This window comes from Pteropus medius, unplaced genomic scaffold, assembly GCF_902729225.1.
Source record: "Pteropus medius unplaced genomic scaffold, Ma_sr-lr_union100, whole genome shotgun sequence".
NCBI classification, from domain to species: domain Eukaryota; kingdom Metazoa; phylum Chordata; class Mammalia; order Chiroptera; family Pteropodidae; genus Pteropus; species Pteropus medius.
In genome coordinates, this window is record NW_024352789.1 from 1,835,889 (window position 1) to 1,850,115 (window position 14,227).

General features: G+C 59.6%; 2 protein-coding genes across 2 annotated transcripts; both read right to left on the reverse strand.

Moving 5' to 3' along the window:
- Positions 1–551: 551 nt before the first annotated feature.
- On the reverse strand, positions 552–2,086 carry LOC120592177 (proline-rich protein 9-like). Its single transcript, XM_039849743.1, has 2 exons — positions 2,053–2,086; positions 552–1,612 (listed from the first exon to the last, which is right to left on the reverse strand). Exon 2 carries the CDS (start codon positions 1,590–1,592, stop codon positions 1,242–1,244), a length of 351 nt encoding a protein of 116 aa, XP_039705677.1. The 5' UTR covers positions 1,593–1,612; positions 2,053–2,086; the 3' UTR covers positions 552–1,241.
- Positions 2,087–10,477: 8,391 nt separating this feature from the next.
- LELP1 (late cornified envelope like proline rich 1) lies at positions 10,478–10,931 on the reverse strand. Its single transcript, XM_039849822.1, has 2 exons — positions 10,713–10,931; positions 10,478–10,588 (listed from the first exon to the last, which is right to left on the reverse strand). The coding sequence occupies exons 1-2, from the start codon at positions 10,929–10,931 to the stop codon at positions 10,478–10,480; spliced, it is 330 nt and encodes a 109-aa protein (XP_039705756.1).
- Between the last annotated feature and the right edge of the window lie 3,296 nt (positions 10,932–14,227).

Consider the following 14,227-nt stretch of genomic DNA (forward strand, 5'->3'; position numbering starts at 1 on the left):
CGTAGCCCAGAGGCCACGGCCTACGTTTCCTCCGCGGCCGAGGGGCGCAGGGCGTGGGGTGAACCAGGCTGCCTGGCCTTCCAGAAATCCAGCCAGATGGCCGGGCCGACAGCTCTGCTTCTCCGATCTGTGCTCACCTCAGAGGCACGCTCAGTCCGGCCTTCTGACGGGGATGCGGTGTTTGTGGGTGTCACAGACGGACTGGGGACCCCTTCTTCCATGTGACTCCCCACCCCCGCTTCTAGCCCTTTCCATCAGAAGGCAAGGAGCGGAAAGATGCTGCAGCACAAAGTCCGGGACCTGGGGCTCTGGGTGTGGGCGGGTCTCGGATCCGCTGGCCTCTCTCAGGTGTCGGCGTGTGCACAGGTGAGCCTGCCTTGTCACAGGTGAGGGTGGGGGGTCCGAGGCCCCTTTAAGGAGGCCCCTAGCAGCCCTGCTGAGGGGTCTGTTTTCTATTCCCACTCAAGGCTCTCCAAAGAAAGGGCGATGTGAGCAGCGAGGGATGGCAGGTATGGGCGGGGTGGGGAAGGTCGGGGGAAAGAGCACACGTGTTCTTGGGATCAGCTTTATTCCGCATTTCACCTTCACCAGGGAGAAGAAGCTGGAGAGCAGACCAGCCCGCACCACACAGACAGACACACGCCACGTCTCTGACGAAAGCACACAGTGGAAGTTTGACCCCACGCGCCCCGTCTCGTCGTTCCATTTTTTTTTCTTTTTGTTCGTTTCATTTTTTTAAAGCACAGCCGACATTCTAATGTCCAATTACTGGCTGTCCTTCCTCAGAAAGCAGAGCTAAAATTACCCCAAATTTGACTTTGGCAACGCCACACCCATGGTGGTGGCGGTCAGGACAAAAGTCTATGGAACGGAAGGAGATCCCGTCTGGTTCGAGGCTCCGGCGAGAGGCCGCTGCTCTGGGAGACGCACGCCCAGCGCTGGGGGGCTTTCCCCCCAGCGGAGCTGAGCTACACTTCTGCCGTCTGCCCCGACAGGCGCCCTGCTCCTACGGCTGAGAACTTCTGCCGGGCTGCCGAGAACAACGCTTAATCACAGAGGCCGATGACATGCAGAGACAACTATCTTGAGAGACACAGAGCCAGTCCTGGAACACCGAGGAAGCCAGGAGGCAAGAGCAGGTGCACACAGAGGTACCCACGGGGGAAGGCCACCCTGCCATGGGCGGGGGGCGGCTTTCCATCTGCGGCCGTCTTCTCGGCCCCAGATGGCGTTATGAGCAGCTACTTTGCCTTGCCAGGGAGCAAGCACTTCTCCTGGACGCTCTGTGGGCAGACCTCCACACGTTTTGTCTGAGACAGCTCCTGGCAGGGGTCCTGGCACGGAGGAGGGCAGGGGTCCTGGCACGGAGGAGGGCAGGGGTCTTGGGCTTGCTGTGGGCAGCTTTCTAGGTTCAACTCCTGGCCCTGAGGAAGACACACCTCCTGAGCCTGCACTGTGCTCTTCTCTTGGCAGGGGTCCTGGCATGGCGGGGCGCACACCGCCTCGGCCTTTGCCTGGCACGGCTCCTGGGTCTTTTGAAGACACGGAGGAGGCTCGCATGGCTGCTTGCTCTGCTGCTCGTGAAAGGACATCCTCGGGCGATTCGCAGAACCTGAAACAAACACAAGGTTTGAAATCATCTGCATTCAGAGTACCAGGCTGGGGCCCGAGGGACGAAGGGGAGGGCGGGAGCGATGGCTCCTGACCCTAATATGATCATTTCTGCTGCTTTTCGCCCTGTCCCCTTTTCTGGCCCAGGTTCAACTCCCTCTGACGCCCACTGCTGGCGGGTGGGGGGGGGCGGCTTCCCGCAGCGTTCCGTTCGTCTGGATATCCACGGCCCCCAGCCCCGGTCCTCCCACGGTTCTTCTATTTGACTCAATGTTTTGGAAAATCAGGTGCAAGCGACTAGCTAGAACACGCTGGATGACTTGAGAGGCCCAAGAAACGGCAAACGACTGAAAACTCAGAAAGCGCAGTCTGGCGGAGGGAGTCAACAGTGGCCTCACGGGGACCGGGCGGGTAGGGGGAGAGGGCGTGACGTCCCCTTACCTGACCTCCGACAGGACCCAGCAAGGACCGTGCAGTGCGGAGCCCAGCCAGGCGCCGACTTTTATACAGCGTTCAGCCCAGCCTCCCACGGGAACCAGCGGCCACGTGGGCCAAGGTCCTAATTGGGGAGTCCCCGTAACAAGCTTCCTCTGAAAGTGCCCATTGCTTGAGTCACTGCTTGGGCTGCTGGCTAATCAGCCTCCGCTGTGGCCTCTGGGTCCTCAGCTGACCTCAGCCGGGCGGGCCTGCTCACACCTCTCGTTAGAAGCGGCAGCGGGAGAAAGCTCATAAAACGTTATCGCGGTCTGTGACTGCGGGATCGGGCTCCGCGTCTGCCCGGGCTGGTTCAGGAGGTGGTGACAGATAAGAGCCACCTGCTCATCTCGTCTTCACCCACGAGAAGTTTGTGCTTGAGGCTTGGGGTCCGTCTGGGTCAAGGGCACGTCTGGCCTCGTTCAGACATTTCCATGGATGATTCTTCATCGAGCTCGGAGAGTCCCACTTCCAGATCCAAGAAAGATGCATCTTCCAGGGGTTCCAAGCCAACGAAGGACCTACGTACGGCCTGCGGGGAGAGCGATTTTCCTGCACCGAGGTCTCGCGAGAGATCGGAGTCGCCTGTTCCTCCCGGGTCCGTGGAGTAGGGTGGCGGGAAGAAGCCAAGGCAGGTGACCTTCACGCTCTCCGCCTTGATTTACGACGCTTCTGAAAGTGGCGTTCTGAGTTTTCACAGCGGCCGGAGAACAGGACGGAACAAGGCCGGTCTCTACCTCTGGAAAAACTTTTCTTAGAACTCAGGTCAATAAAAGCCAGGGGCATGAAGGGAAAAGTTTCAAAGCAAACGCACCCAGCTTTCTCCACTCCTAGCCCCGTCCGGGCTGTCGCTTCTGCCCGCGTGCCCCCGCCGCTCTGTGCTGGCCAATGTCCCGAAGCAGTTGCCTGGGCTCCCTCAAGTCTACAAGCTTGAGGAGCCCTCCCCGATGGCTCTAAACTCGAGGGGATCTCACCTCTTTCCGGACCCCCAGAGTGTCCATCGTTTGTGCTATTTACGTGACATTTACTATTTTCACTGGGAATTCCAGTTATTTATGTACAAGATCTTGTTACTGTCCTGGGTCGTAGGTTCCGGGAGGGTAGGGGCTATGCCATTGATACAGAAAGTGGCAGATTAGTGATTCCTGATGGAGTGAGGGCATTCATTAAAGGGTGAAGAAGGTGGAAACGGGGGGCGGCTGGGAGGAAAGGAGGCTCTCCTATAACGGAAAACGGGAGAAGAGTCACTAAGAAAGGAGCCCCCGGACCTTAGGGTGGTGGCCTCGTGCTTGTTTGCCGAAGTCGACCGAGTCCGAGGGACTTTAATGATGACGGCCCCCTTAACTCGAAGGAGTTCGTCCGGGCCGTTTCCTAAGACAGGTGTTTGGTTACCATCGTAAGTTCCTTCAAGGATTTACACAGTTTTGGATGCCTGACCCCTAACAGGTCTTTAGGGAGTGAGTGGCAGGAGACCAGGCGACTCTGGCCTGTAGGGCTGATGCTGGGGTCGGGGTCGACGCCGCCTCTTTTCTGTGGAATGTTGACTCAGACAAAGCGATTCTTCAGAGCCCGAGGAAGCAAGGGATTCTCCATCACTGGGTCCCTTCGTCCATCCTGTCTGTCATCCACGGCCCTCCTGTCACGGGGCCCACAGTCTCATCGAGGAGACGGGCAGAGGTAAGCCCTCTGCCCCAGGAGGAGGCCCCTCTCTTTGTCTTGGGGGAGCCCTGGAAAGCTGCTGGGGCAGATGTCTGTGCTGTGTTTTGCTGGACAGCAGGACTCGCCCGGGAAGGCGGGGTGGGCGCGGACGGAGGAGCCTATGGCGGTGAGGAGAGCCCAGCTATGCGGGAGAGGACGAGGGGTGCGGGAGGGGCCGGGCGAAGAGGCCCGCCGGGGCGAGGTCCCAGCTTTCTGCGGCAGGAGGCGTGGCTGACCTTGCTCGTGCCCCACGCATGTCCGAGTCCTTGGTTGAGCCCAAGGAGAAAGAGGCCGAACGCGGGGAGGTGGAGAAAGCAGGTCGTGACCTCGTGGAGGGTAATCGAAGAGCCCAGCGGTCACCTGCTCCCAAAGGCCTGTGCCTGACAGCCAGCTGCTGACCTGGAAGCAGGCCCGATGTCATCACAGCGTCCTTCAGTGTGGACAGAGCGGCAGAAGGGTCAGCGTCAGAGTGACCGGCCACGGCTGGCCTTGACGGTGGGGGAGACCCGGAGCCAGGCCTGCGGACGGCCTCTAGACGCCGGAGAAGGCAAGGCCAGGGATGGTCCCGTGGAACCTCCGGAAAGAAACTCGGCCCCACTGGCCTCCTGATTGTAGCCCAGAGAGACCCGGGGCAGGCGTCTGACCCCCAGAACCAGAAGATGAGAACTCGCTATGGTTCGAAGCCGCGGAAGGGTGGCGACTCGTGACAGCCGCGACGGTAAAGTGATTCTCCTCCCAACGCCTGGGAGACTTGAGGGAGGACGTGAAGCCCCAGGCCAGCTCCCCCTCGTGGGAGCATGCACCCGCTCGTCGCGCCGGCCCCTCGGTCAGAGACCAGCGTTGCGGTGCGTGGACGAAGGACTGAAGTGGGCACCCGCTGATCGAGGCGCGACTGTCACGTGGAGTCTGGAATGTCGGATGAGCTGCTCAGCCTCTTGGAGCCTCGAGTTCCCTTCGGAGAAGGGGTGACGCTGTTTCGCAGGTTTCTTGGGAGGATAACTTAGAGAACACATGCACCGGCACTTCGAGCCACCAAGCTACCTCCACGAGGTCGGTATAATGCGCGTCGGTTCAGGGCTCACCTCCTCCACGAAGCCGCCGGGATTGCCCCCAGCTCTCCCCGTCCCGGCCCCTTGACTCCTCCCCCCGCACCCCTGCCCGGCACTCAGTCTCCGACTTAAACTTCTGTGCAGGAGACAACGTACTGCGCTGAGGCCCAGGACCCCTGTCCCTGTCCCAAGCAGCATGTGTGGCCTCAGGCAAGTCCCTGACCCCGGCGGCCATATTGCCACCACCTTGAAAATACGGACGTGAGACCGAGGGGGGAACCCATGCCAGCCTCGCCATCCTGCGATGCGTGTGTGGGGCTTCCTCCTTGATTAGGTTGTACCCCACCCACAGGAGGTCCCAGCCTTCTGTCTGATGCATGTGGCGGTGGCCGAATGAACGTAGGTGACCGAACTTTTCCTGGGTGCAGAGTGGGAGTTTTTGGGGTCTGAGCCCAGTGGCCCAGTATCTGGGGCTGTGGCTTTGGACGGCTTTGGGAGGATTGTCCCACCCCACATCTTAAGATGAGGTGACTAAGTAGTTTCTCTAACCATCCCCAGGCCTCCAGCTCTGAGATCGGGGCTGATCTGATTCGATGTCACCTGAGAGTTAAGATTTTAGATTCCTGCAGCTGTCATTACTGGGAGCCAGGGTGTAATTAATTACACAGGATCAGCAGAAGTGAGTCAGGTGTGTGTGGGACATCACTTTTTCCCCCCATTCCCATCAAATAACTATCTCCTTTGTTCGGATCATAAAAGCACCCAGACTCCATGAGTCACCCGGCTGGCCCCGTCTGCTTATGACAGGGCGATGGCTCCAACAGAGCCAAGTGGTGTGGACGTGGCGCCTCCCGCTTCCTGGGGGCAGGTGCTTGAGGGGAGCCTGTGGGTTCCTGGGGAGAGGCCACCACTCCTGTCACTGCCCTTCCCCCGATGTCACCCACAGAAGGAGTCTGAATCAGAGGTTGCGGGAGGGGCTGTGGATCACGGGCCACCGGACCTGGAGGGGACAAGGGAGGTCACCTGATTCTACCTCCTTGTCTTAGCCCCGCACGTGCTTTAAACGAGGCATGGAATTGTTGATCGACTGTGTTTTTTCAGATGAGCAGAAATGTGGAGCATCTCGGTCAAGGTCACGTGGTGAGTGCGTCTGGCTCAGGCCAAGGTCTGTGGGAGGAGCTTCTTCATGAACTTCAGGGAGCCAGCGGGGTGGTTCTCACGACTAGTCAGTGGTTCTTAACAGTTTCGGGGGGATGAGGAAACACACGTATGTACGTGCCCGCGGCTCCGGGGCATCGTGGCCCCAGGCTGACCGGTGACACAGAAGACGGAGAAACGTGTTCCCGGATGGCTTAGGTTTGCTGCTGGCCTTCAATCCCTTGCCCCCGATGTCTGGGTCCTGGCTTCCCTTGCCTTGAGTTGGGGGTAAGAAATTCTAGAATCTTCCAACAACCAACTCACGGCGACTCGGGTTCAGTTGTCCCCTCCCTGGAGCTTCGTTTCCTCATCTCGACCCTGAGGTCCAGTGAGTGCCACGTCCACCTCTCATCCAGTGACGCAAAAGCCCCTTCCGTCTCCTGCGATTCGCGGTCTCCCGGGGCCCAGCCTGGGAGTGGGGTGCGGGGGGTGGTGCTCGAAGCTACGTGCCTTCCGTGACGTTTGCCTCCTTCCCCATGACTCCCTCTTGCTGCCTCACGGCGGGCGGCGGGTGCTCTCGCCCCAGCGGGTGGTGGCTGGTGACAATGGCACCGACCCAGGTGCCTGAGCGCGTCCTACCTTGGCTTTCTAAGCGCAGGTCCGCACCCGCCGTCTCCCTCAGCCACGCCACACCGTGCTGACACTTCCCTTCTTCCGCCGAGGTGACTCCACCTGTCGGGGCCACACAGCTGGCAGCGTAGCGCTCACCTCGAAGCCACGTCTGCGTGATGACACGGCGTCTCCCTTTGCCCTGCTGCCTTCGGTTCCCAGGTGAGGCCAGGGGGAGGGTGGGCAGGATCGGCCCCTCGTGGCCCGAGGGGAAAGTGACCAAGTTCAGAGATGCCACGGTCTCAGCCCCCGGCCACCCATATTCACTCCTCCCGTTGGCCCACCTCTGACTCCTGGGAATGACACCGCGGGGTGAGGGACGGGAGCACGATAGACAGGGGCTCGGCCCAGAGCAACCCCCTCCTCTTCAGGGGAGGGCGTGCGGAGCGCCGAGTGTTGACTCGTTCGTTGGCCTCGCGCGCCCGCCGTGTGTGCCGGGCAGTCTCTGGCCTCGGAGGGCTCACGGCCCCCCGTGAGCAGCTGACCGGACTGCGGCGTGGCGGGTGTGACGGCAGAGGGAGGCCCGGAGCTCTGACACCGCACGGGGTCTGGGCGGCCTGCGCGCGGAGGGCGAGGGAAGCTTCTTGGGTCAGGTGACCCCCGCGTTGGGTCCGGGGACGAGGACCCGCTCGGGTGGACCGGGCGGCGGGGGACTCAGGGGAAGATGGTGGAGCGACAGAGGAGGAACAAGGTGAAGTGGCAAACTCTGCCTAGTGCCAGGACGTGCCAGCAGCCACCTGGGGCTGGGCTGCAAAGTTCTAGAAGGAGAGAAGCGGCAAGCTGGCGCCGGAGGAGGAGGCAGGGCGGGCGGGCTCCCGAGGGATCCTGCCTGGCAGGACAAGTCATTCGAGCTGTTTCCTGGGCAAGGAGGAGCCTTCGAGTGACATGTCTGGATGTGAGTTTTGGGGGGCTGGCCTCGGCTGGCTTCCTCTGGGGCGGGGGCGCAGGGAGGTGAGCTTGGAGCCTCAGGAGCGGTTGGGAGGCTCTGTGTGGTGTGGGCAAGAGACAGCAAGGGGGTCCCCGGCGGGGACAGCCGTGGACCCTCGGTCCGGGCAGCGTGGCCTTCGTGCCCGGGGAGAAGGGTCTCCGCAGAGGCGCGTGAGGCTCCAGGCACCGGCGTGCACCCACCACCGGGCTGCGTCTCAGACCCCGTGTGTTCGGCGACAGGTTCACGGTGTCATCGTGTGTTTGCTGAGCCCCAGCAGCTGTGATGGGCTGGGCCCGAGCACCAGCCCCCCGCAGGACACGGCCATGGAGCCACTCGCAGGCCTGGGGCTGACTGAGGTCCTGCGCCTCCAATGGGAGTACCCAGGGTGGACGTGCCTCGTACCCCTCGTCTGAGAAAGTAGCTAGTAGTTTTCACGAAGCACTTGGACTTGTCATCGTCCATAAAGCCTCGCAGAATGAGCCTGCGCTTGTGTCCCCGGCTGGAATATTTGTCATGTGGAAGTGGCACTGGGAAGAGGAGAGGATGGGTCCCTGGGGACTTCCCGCCATTCCTCACACCCACCCCCCCAAGTCACCATTCTCGTGAGGTCATGGGAGGTGCGTGAAAATGACCTCCACAGTCCCCGAGGTTCTGGGGGACTCGGGGTCCTCTTGGAAGGCGGCTGTATGCTGCTCGATTCTTGGGAAAGCTCAGTGCTAGGGGCGTCTGTGGTAGTGTCCCCTCTGTCACCATCCTAATGGACCCTCAGGACTGCTGTTCCATGACAGGAGGGGCCTCGGTCGTGCCCCGTCACGTGATCTCTGAGCCATCGAGCCTGGCACTGCACAGTCTCGTGCGGTCGCTTTTGAGGTGCTGCTTTATTTGTGCAGCCCTCTGCTTCTTGGAGCAGGGCCTGGGGACTGCCGCGGGGGCTGGGAGTTGTCCCAGCACCTGCAGGGGGGTGGTGCTCAGCTCGTTCTAGCCGCCGTCCCCAGAACTGCCTTTGATCTGGCTTTCCGCTGGCATCATGGCCATTAGGAGATGTCTATCTTTGGTTTCATTTACATGGGAGAAAAGAAAATGCAGTGGTAAATTAATGGCTTCATGTTCTCAGAGCTGGCCGCCACCCAGCCTGTGCCCCGAGTCCTCGGTCACCTGGGAAGGCACCAGCCCCTGACAGACACGGCCGTGGAGCCACTCGGAGGCCTGGGGCTGAGTGAGGTCCTGTGCCTTCAAGGGGGAACACCTAAGGTGGGGGGGCCTCGTACCTCTCGTCTGAGAAGGTAACTCGTAGCTTTCCCACCTGAAAAATGAGGGGGTTGTGCCCTAAGGCCTTGTCAGCTCTCGTGTCCTAGAAGTCTGCTCCCGAATGACCTTGGCCCCAGGGGGCTCCCGTGTCTCCTCTTGGGCACTTTGTGGACTCCGCACTCACTGCACCCTTTGCTGTCCTGAACCGTCGTCCTTACTCTCAAGGGTGGAGAGCTGACCGCGTGCCACGTGCCACCGGGAGCCACCCCAGATCGGGTTCTCTCTGCCTCTCGCCGTGACAACAGAGTCCTACACCTCTGCCGCTTGAACGTCGCGGGCCATGACGACGTGCCGGCCTTGTCCGCGTCACACAGCTCTTACCCACCTGACCGCGGGGGTGGGCTCGCACCCCCAGCTGTGTTTCCAGAAATAACTGGAGCACCTCGGGCAAGCTGGGTCTGCATCGGGTTGAAGACCTGACGCCGTGGAGGGCGCCCCAGGAGGAGGGGACACCTGGTGGCGAGTCTGCGGCCCGAGGCGCTGACGTCCTGATTCCTACAGCTCGTCCTTCATTCCGCGTCCCCTGCCATCCGAGCCCCCTGTCCTGCCCCACGAACGGATAAACTCCCTTCTGTGAATTGGGTGCGTTTGACAAACACTCTCTCGAGCTTCTTGTGAAAAAACCCCACGGACTTGTCAGCGGGGGGCGCGTTTCCTCGACCTCCCGAATTCCCAGCTTTGTCCTTTTCGATTTCTCTTTGTACTTAAGTTTTTCTTTTGGAATCTTAGCGACTCACCGAAGGTGGCAAGAATAAGAGATCCGCTCACCCTTCGCTGGACCTCGGTGGCGACATGTTCCGTGACTGGTTCCGTGTCAAGGCCGGCCAAGCGACGCCGGTGGGACCCCGACTCGTTTTTTTACTTTTTAAAAGAACACTCGCCGTGCCCGCAGGTCTAGGCGAGAGCCGGACAGAGCCCGGCGAGGAAGAGCACGCAGGGCGGCCGCGTGCCACCTGGGCAGGTGCAGTGTGCTCCCCGCACCGCGCATTCACCACGTCCGGGAGGCCAGGCGCTGGGCGTTTCACTCCCGAAGCCTCACGACAGCCCTGGAACGCCGGCACCGTGAGCGCCACTGTCCCCCTCTCAGAGAGAAGGAAACGGTGAAGGCTCAGAAGTCGAGCAGCTGGCCGAGCGTCACAGAGCTGCCAGGAGCAGAGCTCGGGTTTAAACCCGGCTTTCGGCTCTGCACGATGGGACTGAAAGCAGAGGCTTCGGGCTTCCTTTGCTGAGGCTCCTGGACCTGTCCTGGCGCCCCGCCCCCTGCCCCTCACGTCCCCTCCCTCCTGCGTGCCCCGTGGGACCCTGGGGTCAGCCACTCATCATTAAACCAAACTTCAAACTCCCCCGGCTGTGCTCTCACAGGGAGGAGTTCCCAGGGTGCTCCCCTGAGAAGATGCCGCTCCCCTCACTTCAGCAGGGGACACCGTCTGCAAAGGTGGTCGGTCGTGAGGGACGGGTTCTAGCCTCAGTCCCCAGGGGCCGCTTCTCGGAGCTGGTTTAGTGCTAGAACCCAACAAGCAGATCAACCAAAGACGGCCCAGAAAACCCAGAAGGAGGAGGTCTTGCACAGCAGAGGGACACGTTTACTTGTCAGTTCATGGCTTCAGCTCTCAGGCTCGAGGTGGCGAACACGGTGGCAGGTGACGGTGATGGGGGTGGCAGGCGGTGGGGATGGCGGCGGGGCTGGCCGGTACCCTGGCGCCTGGCGCTCACTCTGGCGGTGGACACTTAGGAGGACAGGGCTTGACACAGGGCTTGGGAGGTGGGCAAGGGCACGGCGGCGGGCAAGGGCACGGCGGCGGGCAGGGGGGACACGGGGGGCAGGGCCGGGGGCACACCGGGGGGCACGGGGGGCACTTGGGTGGCGGCGGGCACTTTTCCTTCGGGCACTTCTCCGAACACCGCTGCAGCAGCTTCTTTAGACAGCTGGGCTGGCATTTGGTCTCACACTTTGGTTCGCACCTGGGCTCACAGTTCTTGGGCTCACAGTTCTTGGGCTCACAGTTCTTGGGCTCGTTCTTGGGTTCACTGGGTTTATTTTTATCATCACTCGACATTCTTTCTTGATCTTCTGGGCCCTGCAAAGAAATACGGGACAGGTTGTGTGTGGGGAGACGGGACAGCGTCCCCGCGCGCATCCTGCAGGAAGCTTCTCCTGCTCCCCTCGAAACGGTCCCTCGGGCGGAAAGCACGGCACGGAGCTACAGCCAGGGACACGGTAGTAACGACGCGGGGTGCCCGGAGCTCACTTCATAGATCACATACGCGTCTAACCACTCGGCTCTACGCCTGAAACGAGCACGGTGCTGAACGTCAGAAAGATAAGGAGGAGAAAGAATCCCTTCCCAGGACGTGTTCAGGCTCCAGGCCACATCGTCATTCAAGGGCTGTCCCCTGGCCTTCGTCGTGGGTTGGTGACAACATGTCATGATCTCTCTGTTCTCTTTCTTACTCTTATATCCCGGCAGGAGCTCTTAGCCCAGGGTCCCGGGAGCCCCCGCTGCCCCACCAGCCGTAAGAACCTGTGTCCATGTAGCCGTGTCGATAGAGCCGGTGTCTTTTGTAATCTCGCGTTATTTTATTTCATTCATTTAAAAACATTCGCCCGGAGAGTCCGCAGTTCGATCAGAGTGCTAAAGGCATTTACGCAAAACAGAGGTTTTTTTAGAGAACCCGCCGGGCCAGATGGTTCGAATCGGCACCCTTCGACTTGACAATACAAAAATAAAACTGTACCTAGCTTAGGCTCAAAATCAGTGTGGCTTTCTGGGGAGACTCATCATCAAACCAAACTCCAAAATGGGTAACAATCTCTCTTTCAAATGAGGGGTGGCCCGCTTTTCACTACTGAGAATGAGAGGAAGCTTTCACCCCAATGTAGGTGTCGCCCCGACCCAGTTCAAGGCCTGGGGCGCTGTAGGTCACTCCCGGGACAGGAGAGGTCAACGAGGGGACATTTCCGGGTGCAGGTGCGAACGCCACTCACCCCTTGGTGTTGGCGGTGAACTGACAGTTGTCGAGTGAGGTGGGTGGTTTGGCTGTGCTTGGGAAGGTGGATTTTCCCTCTGGTTCCTCTGCCCAGCTCTGAGGGAGCAGGGCTGGGGGGAGGGGGGACGGGGACCCCCGCTTGTGACCTCACCACCGCATCATCAAGGACTGATTGTTGTGTGTGACTCTAGAGCTCTCAGCCCAACTCAAGCCCTTGTCCAGGAGAATGGTCTGTGATCAGGCACCCCCTTTGCTGTCCCCTCGCCTCCCTGGGTTCCCCCAAATTCATGCTGGTGAAATCAGGCTCTGCTGAAGACCCCTGAACTCTGAAAATGGGGGGCCCGTTTCTGCAAAGAGCAGAAAAGCTCCCTTTACACGTGGTCTCTCTTTCCTCCCCAGTCTCCCCGATTTTAACTCCTTTGGACTTGTCCCTTCTCACCCCTTTCGAGGGCAGTGTCCCTGGCTCGGTCACAGCCATTTGTCTCTCCTCTCCTCCCTATTTTTCTAATACGTTGGACTTTTTAGCACCCCACACTCCCTGGCCGAAGTCCCAGGATTATTTTAGCTCTTTTCCTCAATGTCTCTGCCTATTCACTATTTGCTGGACTCCGGGATTTCCCCCCCCCGCCCCAATCAGGGAATGACACCCAAGGTCAATGTTTGCCTCTCGGAAAGAAATGGAGTCTGATGCCCCCGACCCACTGGGTTCACCCCAGATCCTGTCTTAGCGTAGAAAGCTTTGCCTCCGAGAAAGTTCTTTCCTTGCTTTCTAAAAGCCTGGCCAGTGGGTCCTCGTGGTTGGAAGAGGGGTGCGTCTGGGGTGGTAACGGATTGCTGTGGGACAGGCGAGTGGGGCTCATGCACCTGAGGCCTCGAACTCAGCTCTGGTAAGTCCAACTTGGCAGGCATTTAACCTTTGGTTCAAGCTGGGCTACGGTCATATCTAAGATGCCGAAAGATATTTTTGGCAGCAAAGCGTGGGACGGATTGGGGGTGGAGTGGTGGAGCGTAAGTTGAGCTAGCCCCGTCTCAAAGACGTGACGAATGTCTCCCAGTGGTGTGGAAAGGGGGCGCCCACTAGGGGACCATGATCAAGGAGGCGAATTTATGGGATTTGGTTAATGGAAAATTAAGAAAATTGAGACACACGACTCCTAGGTGTTTGGGTGCCTGTGGATGCCGAGGAAGCAGACAGATTTGCGTTGGAGGAAGAGGGCTTCGAATCTGAGGCTGCTGAGTGTGGCGCAGTGTAGAGTCTGGAACGGTTTTTGGCCCGTGTGCCACTGGGCAGGCCTGAGACCCTGCGTCATCTCCGTCCAACACGTGTTTGCTGAGCGGATGAGGTTGAGCTGGTCCAGAGAGAGGCCGGGGGGAGAGAAGGGAACCCCAATATAGGGTTTACTTGGTATTCACAGTGGATAAAGGCTTTCATGTGCAATCGAAGCCCCAACGAAATGGGAGGTGGGGCTCGGAACGTAGCCCCCTTTCCCAGAAGGGAAGTTGGGGTGAAAGGGTGTTGACCTTCCCTCTATTCATCTACACGTGGATATTTACAAGTGGTGGCTGTAGATACAGCAGTTAGGAACACAAGTCACATACAGAGTAACGAGGAGCAGAGAAGTCGAGCTCATCTTACAGGGCGTGCGCGCGCGTGTGTACGTGCGTGTTTGTGTGGGCGTCTGTGGTCGGAGAGGAGCGTGGAAGGGCGAGCAAGGGCAGCAGGATCGCGGGTCAGCGATGCCTTCTGGCGTTTCCCGTCCTAACTTCAAACGCGCCCACGCGTTTCTGTTCTTACGGAATGTTTCACGTTTCCATTTTCCCCAAGGACGTACGCACCTGTTCCTGTTTCTGTTTCTTTCCCTACCTTTTTTTTTTTTTTTTTGCACGTCATGGTCTACACAAAACATAAAAGAGAAAAAAACAAACAAACAGAAAACGAATTTCGCCCCCCGCCCTGGTGCAGCCCACGGCTCGCTACTCACTTCCTTTCCTGCACCTTTTTGAGCTCGATCTCTTCGAATCTGTGGAGAAGCAGAGACCCATATCCACCTGCTGTCTGGCGCTGGACCAAAGCCAGCCATCTGGTCGCGGACAAGGCAGCCATTCGTGACACTGGTACCAGAAGAGGTAGCGACTTCTCCTGGCTGTCGTCATCCGTCTCTGTTTTTTCCCCAGCTCTCGGCCTCAGCTCCGGCTTCGGGTTTGGTTGGCGCCTGGCTGGCCGCAAGGTGCAACCGACATGAGACACAGAACAGGCTTCTCGGGCGGCTGGGTCCCAGAGGGAGAGAGGCCAGAGGGGAGATGAGTGGGTTTCAGAGCCCCCAGGTTAAGAATGAAGATCCCGGAGTCAGATCCCTGGGTTCGA

What these genes read in the sequence shown, in the direction of transcription:
- LOC120592177 (XM_039849743.1), bottom strand. Translation starts at nt 1,592, where the DNA reads ATGTCCTTTCACGAGCAGCAGAGCAAGCAGCCATGCGAGCCTCCTCCG.
- LELP1 (XM_039849822.1), bottom strand. Translation starts at nt 10,931, where the DNA reads ATGTCGAGTGATGATAAAAATAAACCCAGTGAACCCAAGAACGAGCCC. An exon ending in AGTGCCCCCCGTGCCCCCCG is followed by an intron (nt 10,589 to 10,712) that starts GTGTGCCCCCGG and finishes GTCCACCGCCAG; the next exon opens with AGTGAGCGCCAGGCGCCAGG.